Raw genomic sequence first — 16,133 nt, forward strand, 5'->3', positions numbered from 1 at the left:
GTACGCTGCATTGCGATATATCGATATATCGATAATCATAACAGACGCCATCATGAATGATCACGAATTCGCGCCCGTTACCGTTACCATAGTTCGTTCTATTGCGTTTGTTGATTAAAATTCGCGAAGCTGCCAAAACTCGAGCTTTCTTTTTTGTTTAGTCAACACGAAATTCTACGCGAATGTTTCGCGCGCGCATTACGCGTAGTTAGTCGATTAATTTTTTTTGGTTACCTTGTATATATCCAGTATGCCAACACAATATTGCTTTCTCTGTGCGAGCGATGAAGGAGTCCTTTTGGATATTACCACTGAAAATATCCAGACATTTCGTACACAGTTCGAAATTTGTTCATTGGTTACGGTAAGTTTACCAACTAGTTGCATAGAATCAGTTCTTCATTTGCATTTTCTTCAATTCGCTGAGACTTATCTGAGCGTGCATCGCATAAGACGCAAATTAGCAACAACAATATTTTTTCAATATTTTATATTCGAATTTCACGTCTTCTAATTCTGTTTAATCGAAAAGAAAATAATCGAATCTCCACCTTATATAACCATTATGAGATTAAACAAAAGAAATATTATTTTCTACCTATGTATTTACATTATATTTCTTAAGGGTGAAACCCAACAATACTCGACTTTGGTTTCTATTAGAAAACTACGAGATCAGCTGTTAATCAAATTATTTATTGGAGAGCTACCGTATCACGTTTTAATTTAATCAATTTTGAGAGAGTTGACATTAACCTCTGCTTTCTCCCCCCTCCCCCCCCCTCTCTCTCTCTCTCTCTCTCTCTCTCGCCTCTCTATTGTACTATAAAATTACACTCCAAACACTCGGCACTGTTCTATGCTTCAATAATTAAATTCTTATTGCATCACTTGTTTATCGATTCGTATGCATACAATGTAAAAGAATCGGTTTATCTAGTTATGTTATTATAAAAAAATGTATAATTTTGCATCCACGTGTTAAACATAGTTTGATTTTCTAGGTACCTATACCCAACAAGTCACAAACTAAAGTTTGTCACAAATGTGTGTACGAATTAAATCAGTGCAGCACATTTTTACAAAAATATAAACAGATTACGAAGCAACGGTCTCAAAATCGGAAACCCTGTTGCAGTTTATGCTTTCGGCTGACAAAAAAAGAATACCTTTTTGATCTTAGTAAGGAAAATTCTTTACAACTTAGATCTATTGAAAAAATACAACAAGTCTTGAACAATGAGGTATGACAGAATTCTACTCTTTTACACGATTTAATTAATTAATAGATACTGTGTTAAAATTGATACCATTGAATGCTGATAGATTGATAAAATTCAAGGAGACAATATACTCGTATGCCTGTCTTGTCGATACACAGTGGATGTGTTGTACGATTTAAAAAATTTATCAAATGAAATTGGGTCTATATTGGACAAGACGACTGAGAAAGACATTGATTATTCAAGATTTCCAAAGGTAATGAGAGAGAATAACAAGTTGTGTTGTCGATGCTATGTAATATCTCATTATCGTTTTAGGTCAAAACAACTGTTGTCAATCGTAAAACTACTATCACAGAGTCCGCGAAAGTAACATTAAAACCAAGAGAGAATACAACAAGCGATTCCGACATGATGAAAAGTACAAGATCTAAAGCTAAAGTACATGATAACAGAGTGAACAATAAGGTGATTGTAATATCAGACGAGGAAGAATTCTGCGTAGAATGTCATAACCCTGTTAAAGCTAATAGCGGTTCGCATGCGAACGAAAAAACAGGCGAGAGTGTGTGTAATGATTGTTGGGAGAGTAGCCGTTTAAATGCGAAAGACGTTGATGTACAGCAGAGTTCGACTGAAACAAAAGTTTGTAAAGTTTTCCTTAAAGATGTATTAGGTCAAACGGCAACGCAGAAAGGGAAAAAGATGATCAAAGTCAATAAAGATGATCGAAACAAGACAAAATCAAATCCGAAAGCGATGTCTAGGGAGTATAAAGAGTCACTCAAGAATACGGGCATTGATTCCATAAAGATGGCTGAGAAACGTCCTAGTAAATTAATAGATATCCACTCTGTTGATAACAATGCAGTACCAAATAAAAGACGAAAACGTGGCGTGAAAGGATCGCTTTCCGACCAAGAGATAAATATTTCATCTAGAGTGACTCGCAAACGAAAAGGCACTGGTCAGAGCTTCGATTCCGATTATCCTATAAACAACGATAACGTCAAGGAATCCAAGGGTTCTTTAATCAAGCACATGAAGGTAACTGGTACATCTTTGTCAGGCACAAACATTGCTACCAAAACTGATCGTAAAAGATTGAAAAGTATTTTAGCCGAAAATAATGCTTCAAGAAATACGAGTACAATCGATGAATTGCCAGTCGACGATGGTGCGCTGAAGAAGAAGAAACTAAGATTTACAAACGATCCACTTGTGACCATCGACTTGACGAACATACCCGATGAAAGCGAAAGACCCAAAAGAAACATGGCAAAACGAACCGCTGGCAGAGCGGAGAAGATCGTGAAGTCGGTCTTGACGAAGAAGCCGTCAGAGAAAACGGAATCCATGGAATCCGAGGCTAGGGGTTCTCCCGATGAAGAAGAAAATAAAACGTATTCCTGCGAAGAGTGTGGAGTTCATTATGAAAATAAAGTTGTATTCCTGACACATAAATTGTCGCATTGCAAGCAACCGAAGTTGGAGTTGCAGAAATTGGATGTCGAGAGTAAACTGAAGGAGACATTACGGGCCACGAGTGAAGCAGTAGACGAGACATCCGAAGACCAGTCGGAAGGTGTGAAGATCACGGTGGATGACGACGAAGAGGAGGCAGAGTTGGAAGCGAGTAATTTGGAGAGCAACGTCGAGACAAGTTTGGGCACGAGTTCTCGGGTAGAACAGATTATTTGTTCTCCTAGAGAGGAGGAACCGAAGGCTACTACCGTTGACACGGAAGTGGTTTCCAAAGGGTCCGATAACGATCAGCTAACCGAGGAAAGCGGCAAGGACAGAAAGAGTCGTGCGAGTAGAAGTCGGAGCGGCAGCGCTGATAATTCTAACGGCGAGAACATCTCGGAACAAGTAGAAGAGGAAGATGTGGAGGATATTTCGCTAACCAATCTTGAAGATGAGCAAGAAGAAGGAGAAGAAGAAAAGGAAGTCTGCCAATCTACCGAGAAAGAAGAAACGGAAGAAAATGAAAAAGAAGCTGAATCTAAGAATATGATAGCAGATGCGGTCGACGAAGCGGAAGGAGGTGTTGTGGAACCGAATGAAACAATTAGCGACGAGAAATCTGAAGAAGATGTCCATAAAGACGTCGGTGTCGATAAATTGGATTCTTCGAAAAAAATTGAAGCAAATGTGAATCAAGAAGACGACAAACCCAAGAAAGATGAGAGCGACGAGAAAGATGAGAGGAACGAGAAAGATGACAGCAACGGGAAAGATGAGCGTAATGAAAAAGACGACACCGAGTCGTCTGATAAACTTGAGAAAAATCCAGTCGAAAGAAAGGATTTAAGCACCTCGGATATGGCAGAGGAGAAGATCGAGGATGGTGATGATGATGATAATAATGATAATAAGACGATGGAGAGGGCAGACGAGTCTGAAAAGCATGATATCGAAAAGGAAACGGCTGATTCAACCGACAAACCTGTAGAGGGAAAAGTGACAGGTTCCCCGAGCAGAAAGAGCCCGCGAAAGAGTAGGTCGAGTAACTTGGGAAAAAATGAAGAGAACAAGCAAGATAACTCCGAGAGTCTCATGGAAAAGAACAAAACAGATTCCCCCAGTAGTAATCTTTCTAAGTCACCAGAGAGAAGGAGCACAAGGAAGAGCAAGACAGTTTTGCTTTCAAAGTCTGATGAGAACAAAAAGTCCGAAGAAGGAAAGGACAAAGCCACTACTGATAGTTCTGGTAAATCACCAGAGAGAAAGAGCCCGAGAAGAAGCAAGTCTGTCTTGTTCGCCAAGATTGAAGAGAACAAGACAAATTCCGCCGAGAAACATGAGAAGAAGGACAAGTCGGGATCTCCTGGCAATCCCGAAGAGAAAAAGACCACAAGAAAGAGTAAATCGGTTAGCTTTACAATGTCTGAAGGGAAGAATAAGCAAGATTCCTTCGAGAAGCCTGAAGAAGAGTCAGAGTCCATCGAAAAACTTGAAGACAAACGAGATTTCCTTGAGAAACTTGGAGGTAAACCAGATTCCTCGGAGAAACTCGAAGACAAGTCAGATTCCTCGGAGAAACCTGAAGACAAGTCAGATTTCTCGGAGAAACTCGAGGAAAAAGGAGGAGACGAGGGTGACAAGATAGAGGTAGTCGTCGAAATGAACGAGAACAGTTCGAACGACGTTTTGAAGGTTTGCGAAAAAGTGTCCGATAACAGGCCGAGTGTCCACAGCGCGGAACAAGTGCTAGATCTGAACTCGAGCGACGAAAATTCGTGCGAGGTTATGGAAGTATCTGAGAAAAAGAGCGAGGAAGAGGTAGAGTGCGTGGAAGAGACGAGTCTTATCGATGGTCTTAACAAGAAAACAAGCAACGGCGCTGAAGAAAATAGCCAAAATATCGTAACAGTGCCAATTTCCGATTCCGCGGGTGTGGCAGCCGAGATTCTGCAGGAAGTCTTCGATCTAGCGAGCGCAGAGATTCAGAAGCGACAAGATGTCGCGGAGGTTGTAGATGGAAACGACTCCGACGACGCGGAGACATTGGAAAACATCTCGAGAGAAGTACAAAACGGTGGTGACCTGAAATCTCGAGAATCGAACGTTTCTTTTTAAACGATCAATTAATTTTTCATAAGTCGCTGTCAATTCAATTTTCATTGGCCCAATTCATCGGATAATAGACTCCGACGGTAGAGTATACATACATATACAATTGTTAGCATCTCGTATGTTGATTTAAGGTTGTTGAGTCACTTCGAGAAAGTTGCAGGAATGCTTTAAAATTGTTCGTTTCGCGTTCTCTTGGATACATCCTTTTTGTCGTCCGCTCCTAAAAACATGTACCTCTTTTAGTAATTTTCCACCATTTTTATGGACAATATCATTTTGTGTTTCTTACAATACAGTCATTAAAATAGTCCCGAGTTCAACCAGTAATTGGTGTTTGTTCATTTTTGAACGAATCCCACGCACCGCAATTTCTTCTTGTGGCCCCCTCTCCAGTAACGATGTTTCCAAGACTGAAACCATTGGAAACGAATAAGATTTTTGACAAACAAAAATGTCTGTTTTGTCTGACAGAGAAAAGAATATATAAATATTCTCACAAAATGTTTTCGAGAGTAGCTTACTTGAATTTCATAAAGCTAGTTTTCTAATTCGTATTCTCTTTTGTAGGAGAATACAACGATATTATATTTTGACCTTTGGAGGAACCGTTCCAACAGGAATATTTGAGGCAGAACTCTCAACAGTTTTTCACCTCGGTATTGCGTTCGATCAATTTGTCCAACAGTGTTTCTCTAAACAAACGATTCTCACATGGTGAATACCAGTGATTTTTAAATATGCGTGTTTGTATATTCTTGCATGATATATTTGAATATTAAGAAATCTCGATTTCCGTGAAAGCAAAAATGCCGTGTAATCTCTTCTAATCTTGTTCGCAAAGAGACACGCATCGATAATGCTCGAATTTTATACATACGTATGTAAGATGCAAGAAGGTTTAATCCGTCGAGAACGAGAATTGTTTTAAACATTTTAAATATTTCTGTGACAGTATTGCATTGTAAAATTTAATCTTTGTTATTTAAGTAATTATATTATTTGGAAATCGTGTTTATTCGTAACCGTTGTTTCGTATATCCGTTCGTGAAGTTTCCTTCATTTATACCCAGTTCTCATGGTGGTTACATTTATACACAGGTCAGCGTAAAAGCTCGAAAAATTTCCCCCTGCAACTTACCTGCGCATCGAGCAGAAACTGGTGAACGTTTGGTGCGACAATCTTCGATTATTCATGGCCGCATCATATCTCCTTGACCATTGTCGGTGAAGCTCTGCGAGGACGACGATAAAAACGAGATCGTATCTTCCGGAGCTTCGTATCCTATGTCCGAATACGATTCTTCTTCTGAAATCAAAAGACAAGCTCGTACAAGTTCGACTGGACATCGGACCATCCGATGAGCCAATTATCAATCGATAGAAGTCTATCTTAATAATCTCATCGGTCTTATCTGCGTAGCGTGTCTCGCGAACAAGGTAGTCCGATGATGTTACACGAACGATCCCACGGGAATCGTCACCGAATGTCGAATTGTGTAGGAGGAAACGCAGTGGCCATTTCAACACAGTCAGTACATTCGCATGTATACATACATACGTATTATTATAAGACTAAGGAGTACATCTCACTAAGGAAGCATTGAGAGAGGATAGATGTTTACAAAACGAATTTCTTGCACATAAGACTACAATCGCATGGAACGAAGTACACTGCGAACAGAAACGACGATCACGTAGAAAAAGTCCTTGCCATCGATCCGGTCGACAGATTGCCGAGTGGCGCGTTCGCGTATCTTTCGTATCACGTAAGAGAACTCCCTACAATGCAATCTTTCAATCTTGGGGTACATTGAAATCTTATTTTTCGACCAGATTTATTTTCATTTGCACTTTTTCAGATCCTCAAATCTCAGATGAAAATTTGAATTCGGTTCAGCTGTTTTATTAGAGATCCTTCTTCTAAAATGATCAGAGGGAATTGGAGAAGACGTGGGACCAAGACAGGAGAACGGAGGTCTACCAAACTAATCGGTAGTTTAAATCGGCGGAGGGTGAAACCGGTTTGGGAGATTTCGGTGTGATACGAAAAACGCGCGATCAGCGAAAGCAGTCGAGCTCGTCGTTTGTGTAGTTACCGCGTGTCTCCCAGTGCCAGAACGGCTCTCTCAGGCTTTTCCACCGACAGATCGCCAGGGTCGCGGATTGATCGTGCGCACCGCATCGCAGAAGCAGATCCCAGTACTTCTCGATCCTCTCTTGTCCTACGGATACACAGAGGTGTGCAAACTATTAGGCTCTTGAATATTCTATCGGCGGCTATTGCGTATCGATTCAATGCAATATACTTTGTGAATATTGTTGTTTTCGACAAACTAATTTTGTCACTGAAAGAGATTGCAATAGGCCAAACAGTTAGTAGTAAGATTAATTTCACATTATAATTGCGTAAATCTGACGTATTGTGGAGAGACGTGTACATGGTTTAGTTGTTGAGACACACCTCTGCGCGTGAGCGGGTGGGTTCGTTCAAAGAAATTTCTTTGAACGGACTTTGCGGTTCGCGGATATCCGCGCCCCTCAATTTTTGCCAGACAGATAGGTAACATGCACTCAGGTGGAAAGCGGGGTAAGAAATAGCGTATTGTATTTCGGTTTAGTTTTACGTTTAAGTCTAGTTCTGTAACCCCACCGCACGACGGTCACGTTCTTATCGTGTCGCATCGATATCTATAATATAATTGTGCATTTGTAATATAGAATAAAGAATAGCTGTATTTGTAAGCGACCCGGTGTGTCTCGCGAAACGCGCCCGACTTTTCGGGATTTTAGCCGCTCTTCTACCCGTTGACAATGACAATAGAAACACCGTGGTCCTTTCGCGAACAATCGAATTTCCTTAACGCTAAACCAATCGCACAGTTAAGCAAGCTGATTGCCTTATAATAATAATTACATAAATTTTTATTGTAACGTATGTAAAGATGATAGCTTTGGCGTTAAGAATGTTTTATAAGAGGCTTCGTAATCTATCATCGAACGGCACGCGAAAGAATCGGTGGTTCTAGGGTCGAGCCATTTTTCATTGTTCATTTAGTTTTGTAACAGTACAGGGGGTACCCTTCGAGATTCCGGCGACACATCTGGCTCTGTCGGCTTCACCGGACATGTCGAGGTCATTGTAGAATTTCAGAGCCTCCTCCAAGTGAACGGTAGATACGTCCAGCTTGCCCTGATCAAACACACGCGCGTGCGAATTATTAGATAGAGTTGCAAATTATTTCTGTTGTGGTATATTCATTTCTCTATCATACCAATTCGTCCGACTCTATCTAACTAATTGTTGCGAGATTTTCATTAATTTTTCATTCACAATTTTGTTGAAACTCTTCGACCCGACGTCATTTGTTATTCTTGTACCGGTATGTCATTCGTTTCAAGAAATATGGTGTAGTAACTTAATTTGTGCGCTTCGATCACGCTTCCGTTATACCCTTGTCATACCTTGATGGTCTCAATTCGCAATGTCGATGAGACGAATGTTATTCCGTTCTTCTCAATTCGAATTAAATGTTGTTCTTTTGTCGTCAACATTAAACACAACGAGCACACAAGTTTCTTCTTCTTCTTCTTGTGAAGAATTTTTTGTAACAGTAAAGAAATTAGCACGACAAGAGTTTAAAGTAGAAGTTACCGAAGCGACGCACTATGTCTGCACGATGTTGTGCAAATTTAACATTTCATGTTCTTGCACGAATGAAATTATATCGTGTAATCGAGCCGGCAAACTAAGATAACAGTGGCGTCGAAGGGTTCATTTGGTCTACCTTCGTATGGCGGTTGGGTCAATTCGAATGCCGAATATTCGAGACTTAAAATATTGAAATTGTCAGTAATCATTCAAATTCTAAAGCGAACAAAAATATTCGCCGCCTTACGAGATTGTATGACATATTTTACACTGTTTTATTACACGCTTATCGCTGCGACTCAGTTTCATACTTTTGTCTCTTTTTATGTACCATTGTAGACGTTTTCGTAAATAAGTTAGCTAGTATAGCAACCTGTTTTGTTATTATTCTATTGATTTACCTTGCTCAGATAATGCTCGCCGGTATAATAATGCGCGTCTGCGAGCTTCTCGAAGAGATTCAGCTCTGCGGCGGTCTCCCGTAGCATCCGCAAGTGCTTTTCTGTGCGGGCGTCGTCGTTTAATTGCTAAGCACGTAAATCGTTTCTACTTAATACTTCAGCCTTAATTTGGTCGAAGCAGCAACGTCTTTCGGGATTGTCTCGAGGATCGTTCACAAAAGGGTAAGTTATAAGCATCAATGTATGTACTTTCGAATTTCGAAAATCTGGGAAGTTCCGATGATTTCCGGTAATTATTGAACATTCGGACAAGGGCTTAATAAAGGAGTGCTCTCTGCTTCTTTCTTTCGTTGAAAAGAATTCAAATTTTCCCGCGTTTGATCGACTTGTAGCGCCCCTTGCGGTAAACTCGAGAAGCTTCTTTCGAGGTCCGTACAGCGCCAATTAGCGCGGTGGCAAAACCTTCAAACTGTTAGCCAAATTACCGACAGTCGACTTTGGCTAGCAGTTTGAGTGTTTTGCCACCGCGCTAATTGGCGCTGTACGGACCTCGAAAGAAGCTTCTGGATTTCGCCGCGAGAGGTGCCACCGCTTGGCTAGCAGTTTCAGCGCTTTACCACGAGGCTAATTGGCGCTGGACGAACCTCGAAAGAAGCTTCTCGAGTTTACCGCAAGGAGCGCTACGAGTCACAACCCAAGGCGGCAAATTCAATTTATTTTGAACTAAAGAAAGTAAAGAAAATTACCTTGTAAGCGAATGCCAGTTCCGTGTGCGCGTTGCAAACACCTTCAGGATCTGGAACTCTCTTTGCCAAAGCCAGTAGCTTCGAAAAGGTTTTCAGCGCGCTTTTCACGTCGTTCACAGCCATGTAACATTTCCCGAGTTCGTGCAGCGTCTCGTTCAGATATTCCGCGGCTTCGGCTGAGTTTTGACATTCGATTTACTATGGCATCATCATGACCATTCATAATATATTGAGATTCGGTGGGAACTACCGTCGGTCGCCCTTTCAAGGGCTTCGAGAGAGGCTCTCAAAGCTTGGTTGGGATCGTTGGGTCGATCCTTTCGCGCAAGGATCAGCAGAGCTTTGTACAGAAGAACGTTGCACTCCCTAAAGATTGCGGCCTGTTTTTCACCGAGCTTTTTCGAAGCGTTCCACGTCTTATTTTCAGAAGCCTCGCGTGCCTCGTTCAGGTACGTCAAAGCTTCTCTGGAGTTCTGTACTGTTCGAGAAACATTTGTAATCTTTCGCTATAATTTGATGATTTGCGAATAAGAATTCGAAAGGGACGAGAAACTAACATTCGTAAAAAAGAAATCGACCGTACAGATAACGGACCAGGGTAATTGTCTGACGATCGTCGTCGTCGTCGTCGATTAGCTCTGCAGCTGAAAGGGCTGCTTTATAGAGATGCTCGGCTAACCACCACCATTCCCAAGTTTTCCTCTGGAAGAATAGCGCGGTGTCCAAGAAGGCTATTGCTCGAGATACGTAATCGTCTAGGAAGAGACACGATGGAACAAACAAACGATGGAAACGAAATCTGTTAGTTGTAGGACAGCTCCGTGTAAAAGTGATCCGAATTCTATACGATTCCAGGGGAGACAACTCACTCCTTCTCGTCGCTTTCTCGTACGCGATCAGTCCTTCCTGCAGCCGCTCCAAGAAGTCTTTCCGCTCCGCTAGAGATGGTTTCTTCCATAGTAGAGCACCTACCGAAGACTTGGAAATCGTTTCGTCAATTTCCAACAGCTCACTCATCCGACGGGCCGCGTCATCGAAATTTCTCTCCTCGAGCTCGAGCAGAATCGCTTCGTGATACGGTATGCGGTGTCTATTTCGAATCAGTTTCAATTAGTTGGTACCGGGGATCGATCGCAGTTCTATGTCTATGACGACAAGGACCTTCTGACTCGAGCAGCACTTAAATTCGGCAACGCGGCTTTCAATTCCAGCATAATCTTGTTGACCTCGTGCCATTCAGCTTGGGGCAGAGTTTTCAGATCCGCCGGATACGCGATGCGTTCTATCTCCCTGCTGCTCGAATCGCTCGACGATTCGTCGTCATAGTAGTCGTCGTTTTTCAGAACAGCTACGACGTCATACTTTTCGTCCGGTTCGTCTCGAACAGCCATTTTGTTATATTTGTCGCGGAATTTTGTTTCATCTCGTCGTTTCGGCAGGGTGCTGCCACCACTGCCTCCTTCTATCTCCTCTCGCTTCTGTAACATTTCCAATTCTCTCCTAGACTCGAGTTTGTTTCTCGAATATTATAATATGTACACTAGCATTAACGTAGCGGATCAAATTAGCGGGCAACGAGACAACTTCGCGATATGGATTTCGCAGCTGTAACTATGTATAATTTATTGTCCGAGATAAATATCAGCGTATGTAATTATATTATATAATAATAATAATAATAATAATAATGATATTAATAATAATAATAATAACAACAACAATAATAGTAATAATAGTTATTATAATAAAAATAATAATAATAATAATAATAAACGTTCTCAGTAAGCTTCTTTAATATACTTACAACATTTACATAGAATCGTACGATACGTAATAGGAAATCTTTCGACGTTTAATTTCCTCGCGATCGCCTTCTATCTCCAATCAACACATTATCATCAAACATTTATTCTTTCTGCTGAATTAATTAATAGAAACATTAAGATTAACAGCGTTATCTAAAGAATTACTGAAAGACTCCGTTTTAAGCGGTCGCTGCCACCGTCTTCCTCGGCTCGAGCTTGATCTTGAATCCTTCGGCTCTCTTCAGAATGATGTCAGCCTGCAGCCTAAAGTCGGACTCCTTGACGCAGGACTTGATGCGGAAGTTCCTCATGATGGTAGAGAGGACGATCTTGAGCTTGAGCATCGCGTATTTGCGTCCGACGCAGGATCGTGGCCCGGCGGAGAACGGGACGAACGCGTAGTAATGGCGGTTTGCCGTATTCTCTGGCAGGAAGTTGTCGGGGTTGAAGACGTCTGGGTTCGGGTAAATGTGCGCCTGTCGGTGCATCTTGATGGTGGCAACAACCACCGTGGCTCCGGCTGGCACGACGTAGTCTCCGGACGCTGGAATCGCAGATAAAATTGGTCGAATTAACGAACAGACTGTACTCTCGAAAGCATCGATTCGGCAAAAGACGAGCCGCGATACCAACCCAGTTTCACGTCCGTGTTCATCTCGCGAGCAATGATGGGCACAGGCGGGTACATACGAAGCGTCTCGAGGAGACAACGTTCGAGATACTTCATCTCCAAGGTGTCCTGGAAGGTGGCCGGCCTGTCGCTGTCGCCAAAGATTTCGTCCAACTCCTGGATCACCTTCTCCTGGATCTCCGGATGGCAGCCCATCATCGAGAGGAAGAAGCTGGATCCGGCAGCGGTGGTGTCGTGTCCCTAAACGACACGCGCGCTCGTTTACAGGGTCGCGAGAGAGCGAGAGAGCGAGAGAGCGAGAGAGCAAACGCGGCCAGGGGAGATCTTACCTCGAACATGATGGTGTCGACTTGTTCCTTGACTTCCTGTTCGTTGAGTACCACGCCGCTCTGTCCAGCCTCCATCAGAAGGTCGAGGAAAGCCTGCCTCTTCTTCTCGCCGACATCGTCGTCGACGTCCAAATCGTCCTTAAGGCCGGCCGATTGGCCGAAAGAGACACCCTCGACGGCGATCGTGTTGCCCGACTGCAACGCGTTACGATTCTATTAGTCGACTGACTCGATCGTGATCGAGATTAGAACGACGTTCTTTGACCGACCTTCTGCGAGCTGGTGTCGATCAAGTTGCGCTTGCCGCTCTTGTACTCCTCCTTCTTGCGCTGGATCACTTTCTTGGTCAAACCGTGGATGATCTCGAGCAGTTTGATCTGGTTCTTGCCGTACTTGCTCAGGTTGAACAGCCAGTCGGGCCTCAGCCAGATTTTCGTGTGACGCAGGTGGAGGATTTCGCTCATCCTGCAAATCGGTCGATTCGCGTTCAAGAATCGAAACGCGCAGAAACGTTCGCGCCGCGTGTTCTAGTTCTTACGCAATACGTTAGATACTCGCGGGGTATTATACACACAGTCGCGCAAACTATCAACGAGCCGACTTTCTCCGAAGGAAGAAAGCGTTTGCGTAAGGCGCGAGCCGCGAGCCGCGAGACGACGGGACAAACGGATAACGTACTTCATCACGGCCATCGCGTACTCGAAGCCGCTCTTGTCCTGGGTGCTCTTCGAGACGCCCATCGCGGTCTCCAACAGGATCTCGACCGTCAGCTCGGACATGTAGTCGTGGCAGTCGAACTCCTTGTTGCCCTCCTGGCGCAACTTCTCGACGACCGCGCGCGAGTTGGCGTTGAACAGGTCGATGAAACTCTTCAGGACGTTCAAGTGGAAGGTCGGGGCGATCAGCTTGCGGTGAGCACGCCATTTCGGACCTGGTTATGTATATTCATGGTTAGCTACATGCCGAGTTGTAATAACGATGCCGAGTCGTGACAAGCGGAAGAGCGAACGATCGGGGAGTGCGCGAAGGAGAAAACGCGCTTCCTGCGCGAGAGGAAAGGGGGAGAAAAAAGAAGCGAAGTGGCGCAGTTGGATCGTCCATCGAGCAACCCGAGCTACGGTGGGATGTTTTCCAGAGGCCAAAAACTGAAAACTGGAACGCGGAACGCGGAACGGCGGGAAGGGGGACAACGGAAAATCGAGGCGGGATAAAACGATGAAAGTGTGCGGCGTTCGGCGATGCACGCGCGCCTATTCGACCAGTTACGTGTCGCCGCTCCCTGTTACGTTGACGATTAAATGGGGAAAAAAAGGATATCTAGACACGGCGAGAAAGTAACGTACACACACGATCGCTAGACCGAGCGCAACGCTGCCGGGTCACCCTGCGATCCGCGAGATTTACCGCGCGGCAAAAAGTGCTCGCGACTCCGTTCTGCTGGAAGGGTTCGCGCGCGCGCGCGCGCGTGCTCGTTTAGCAGTCGGAACCCGAGGGAGATGCAAAGTATTTTCCGTTTTTCTTTTCCGAGGCATTGCCGAGGACTCGCGGTGAAATTGGTTGCGCGCGCGCGCGCGCGCGAGGCAAACATCGTTGGAAAGTTGAGTAATGGTAAACGCCGCGTAGATCCTGACATAACCGGCGAGCGGAAACGAGATTCCAAACGGATACTATTTCCGCGCTACGACTCCAAGGATTTATGGGACTGACGAAGAGGGCAACTTACCGGTAGAGATCAGGAGACCGTTTCCAAGCCAAGGCTTGAAGAATCTGTACTCGGCCGACTTGTCGATGTACACGTGGCTCGAGAGGATCACCTCGACGTCCCTCGGGTCCGTCAAGAAGACCACCAGCTTCGGTCCGATCCACAGCCTCACCACGTCGTTGAACTCGAATGACCTTTGGTAGACTTTCTGGAAAATCGCTGAAACGATCGCGACAAACGCAAGTCACCGGTTAGAGCTTCTCTCTGACCGTTCGTTCGATTTACGTAACTCTAAACCGACGCCGATGCCGATGCCGATGCCGATGCCAATGCAACGATTCAACGAAGGTGTCGGCGGCGCGTTAAACGTATTTCTTGCCGAAAGACTTTCTTCGTTGGATCGCGGATTTTGTGGATCGATCTCGGATCTAGACTTTCTAAAAGCGGTTTCCAATTCGCTTTACATGCTAGCCAAAGACGAAGACGAGAGCACTCACCATCGGGGCTGCCGATCAGTTCGTAAGCGTTGCCGATAATTGGCAGCGCGGGTGGACCGGGCAGTTTATTGCCCAGTTCGATCAAGTGACGTCTGGAGATGCGGTAGTAGATGTAGAAGAGTACGAGTGCAGGTATCAGAAGGGAGAGAAATACGGTGGTGGCCGAGAAGCCGGTGGCCGAGGTTGTCGCCATCGACCCGGCGACTATTTCCGGCCCAGCAGCAGACATGCTTTACGCGTTTCTGAAACCAAACAGAATCCCGCATCGTGATTCTTGCTTACGGAGAGTAACCGAGGGCTCTCGACAGACTACGAAAAATAGTCGGCGGAAAACGCGGATTATTGGAACAAAGTGGAAAACAGGTTGACCGCCGCCGATCGAACGCGAGCAAAATCGGTGGAATCGAGGAAACGACGAGGAATCGTGACTCGACTTTGAAACCACGTTGTCGCGCGGAGCTCGATAACTCGACGAGTCACTCGGTAGTTTCACAAGCACTTTCGGGTCCTGGGGAAAATTCGGAGAATCCGATCATCGGGGGTAGTGTCGCGGCGTGTCCATCACGGACCGCGACACCAATCGAAAAATTGACTCGAGGATCTGCGACCCACCTATATATCCTTTGCACCACTAACACGATGAATTCTCGTCGATGGACCACTACCGGACTGATCGAACAACTTGCCGCGATCCCTTTTATAACCAGGCCTTTCTACAATCACCCCTACTTGGATGTCCGTCGCGGCGCTAATTAATAGCCGCCACATGCTTCTATTGGAATTGATAATTATCGCGCGATCGAACTCTTGCCCCGCCGTTCTCTCCCTCTTTCGTTCCTCGGTTCGTTCTCCTCGTTCTTCGTGTTTCCTCGACCATGCGCTGGGACCAGCCTTCTAACCTGGTCCTTGTCGGTCCTTTTGTAAACGAGATGGCCGATAATCTCGGTGGATTCGTCACGAGGACGAACGCGGTAGCAAATTTTCCGAGCGAGAGTTAAACAAAGTCCGTTAGTCGGCGACTGGAAACTCCTCGGAGGGCTTTATCTCGGCAACATGTGTCCAATCCTTGAGAACAAGGGACGCGGTATAATATCAGTGGTGCGAAAGGTCGCCGACCTTTTCCTAGGAATAAGAGTTTTGAACGAGATAGCTACTGGAACAATCGCGCATTCTTCATTGATGCATAGTAGAAGAAAGTGGTACATAGATTCGAGAAAGGCCTGCGCGCGATCGTTTAAGGCTCGTCCACACCGAGGAGAGGAGAGGAGAGAAGAGAAGGGGTTGTTCATCCATTGAAATGGTACATTTCGAAGGGCTTGAATAGAATCGGCGCGAAGAAAGGTGCCTAATCATGCCAGTCGTCCATACTCGTTGCACGTGGAAAAATGTAGCTTTCGATGAGTCGAAAGCTGGGAAAACACAGATTGCGTCGAGTCATCCAAAGCGTAGAAGCGTTTCCGCCTTGACCCAGTCGCCTGATACTCGTCGCTCGATATTGTAATTTACAAACAATATGATCGTAGGCCATCGGCGACGGTCGACTCTAAAAATTTCTAATGAAATTGCTTCGT

At 44.6% G+C, this 16,133-nt stretch overlaps 3 protein-coding genes across 7 annotated transcripts; 1 reads left to right on the plus strand and 2 right to left on the minus strand.

The window, feature by feature from the left end:
- The first annotated feature begins 38 nt into the window (after positions 1-38).
- On the plus strand, positions 39-8,823 carry LOC144476892 (uncharacterized). 5 transcript variants are annotated; one of them, XR_013495094.1, is made up of 5 exons: positions 39-364; positions 1,005-1,244; positions 1,327-1,479; positions 1,542-6,568; positions 6,662-8,823. XR_013495094.1 is itself a non-coding variant. In XM_078194207.1 (4 exons), exons 1-4 carry the CDS (start codon positions 251-253, stop codon positions 4,803-4,805), a joined length of 3,771 nt encoding a protein of 1,256 aa, XP_078050333.1. In that variant the 5' UTR covers positions 39-250; the 3' UTR covers positions 4,806-8,823. The 5 variants fall into 5 exon arrangements, 1 of the variants encoding a protein (XP_078050333.1); XR_013495096.1 differs by having other exon boundaries at positions 1,542-5,516; positions 5,901-8,823; XR_013495095.1 differs by having other exon boundaries at positions 1,542-4,882; positions 5,370-8,823.
- On the minus strand, positions 6,861-11,085 carry LOC144477143 (uncharacterized). The gene is made up of 8 exons (XM_078194631.1): positions 10,760-11,085; positions 10,468-10,688; positions 10,156-10,353; positions 9,849-10,076; positions 9,599-9,774; positions 8,853-8,978; positions 7,881-7,992; positions 6,861-7,024 (listed from the first exon to the last, which is right to left on the minus strand). Exons 1-8 carry the CDS (start codon positions 11,083-11,085, stop codon positions 6,861-6,863), a joined length of 1,551 nt encoding a protein of 516 aa, XP_078050757.1.
- Positions 11,086-11,373: 288 nt separating this feature from the next.
- On the minus strand, positions 11,374-15,288 carry Cyp4g15 (Cytochrome P450 4g15). The gene is made up of 8 exons (XM_078194214.1): positions 15,175-15,288; positions 14,563-14,804; positions 14,087-14,284; positions 13,042-13,294; positions 12,633-12,828; positions 12,364-12,558; positions 12,037-12,274; positions 11,374-11,947 (listed from the first exon to the last, which is right to left on the minus strand). Exons 2-8 carry the CDS (start codon positions 14,789-14,791, stop codon positions 11,583-11,585), a joined length of 1,674 nt encoding a protein of 557 aa, XP_078050340.1. The 5' UTR covers positions 14,792-14,804; positions 15,175-15,288; the 3' UTR covers positions 11,374-11,582.
- Between the last annotated feature and the right edge of the window lie 845 nt (positions 15,289-16,133).

The sequence above is a fragment of the Augochlora pura genome, chromosome 11 (genome assembly GCF_028453695.1).
Source record: "Augochlora pura isolate Apur16 chromosome 11, APUR_v2.2.1, whole genome shotgun sequence".
In the NCBI taxonomy this organism is placed as follows: domain Eukaryota; kingdom Metazoa; phylum Arthropoda; class Insecta; order Hymenoptera; family Halictidae; genus Augochlora; species Augochlora pura.

What these genes read in the sequence shown, in the direction of transcription:
- LOC144476892 (XM_078194207.1), top strand. Translation starts at nt 251, where the DNA reads ATGCCAACACAATATTGCTTTCTCTGTGCGAGCGATGAAGGAGTCCTT. An exon ending in AACAAGTCTTGAACAATGAG is followed by an intron (nt 1,245 to 1,326) that starts GTATGACAGAAT and finishes GAATGCTGATAG; the next exon opens with ATTGATAAAATTCAAGGAGA. An exon ending in ATTATTCAAGATTTCCAAAG is followed by an intron (nt 1,480 to 1,541) that starts GTAATGAGAGAG and finishes TTATCGTTTTAG; the next exon opens with GTCAAAACAACTGTTGTCAA.
- Cyp4g15 (XM_078194214.1), bottom strand. Translation starts at nt 14,791, where the DNA reads ATGTCTGCTGCTGGGCCGGAAATAGTCGCCGGGTCGATGGCGACAACC. An exon ending in TACGCGATGGCCGTGATGAA is followed by an intron (nt 12,829 to 13,041) that starts GTACGTTATCCG and finishes ACCGATTTGCAG; the next exon opens with GATGAGCGAAATCCTCCACC. An exon ending in TCGACACCAGCTCGCAGAAG is followed by an intron (nt 12,559 to 12,632) that starts GTCGGTCAAAGA and finishes AACGCGTTGCAG; the next exon opens with TCGGGCAACACGATCGCCGT.
- LOC144477143 (XM_078194631.1), bottom strand. Translation starts at nt 11,085, where the DNA reads ATGTTACAGAAGCGAGAGGAGATAGAAGGAGGCAGTGGTGGCAGCACC. An exon ending in CGAGAAAGCGACGAGAAGGA is followed by an intron (nt 10,354 to 10,467) that starts GTGAGTTGTCTC and finishes GTCTCTTCCTAG; the next exon opens with ACGATTACGTATCTCGAGCA. An exon ending in TGTCGCCGGAATCTCGAAGG is followed by an intron (nt 7,025 to 7,880) that starts GTACCCCCTGTA and finishes GTGTATCCGTAG; the next exon opens with GACAAGAGAGGATCGAGAAG.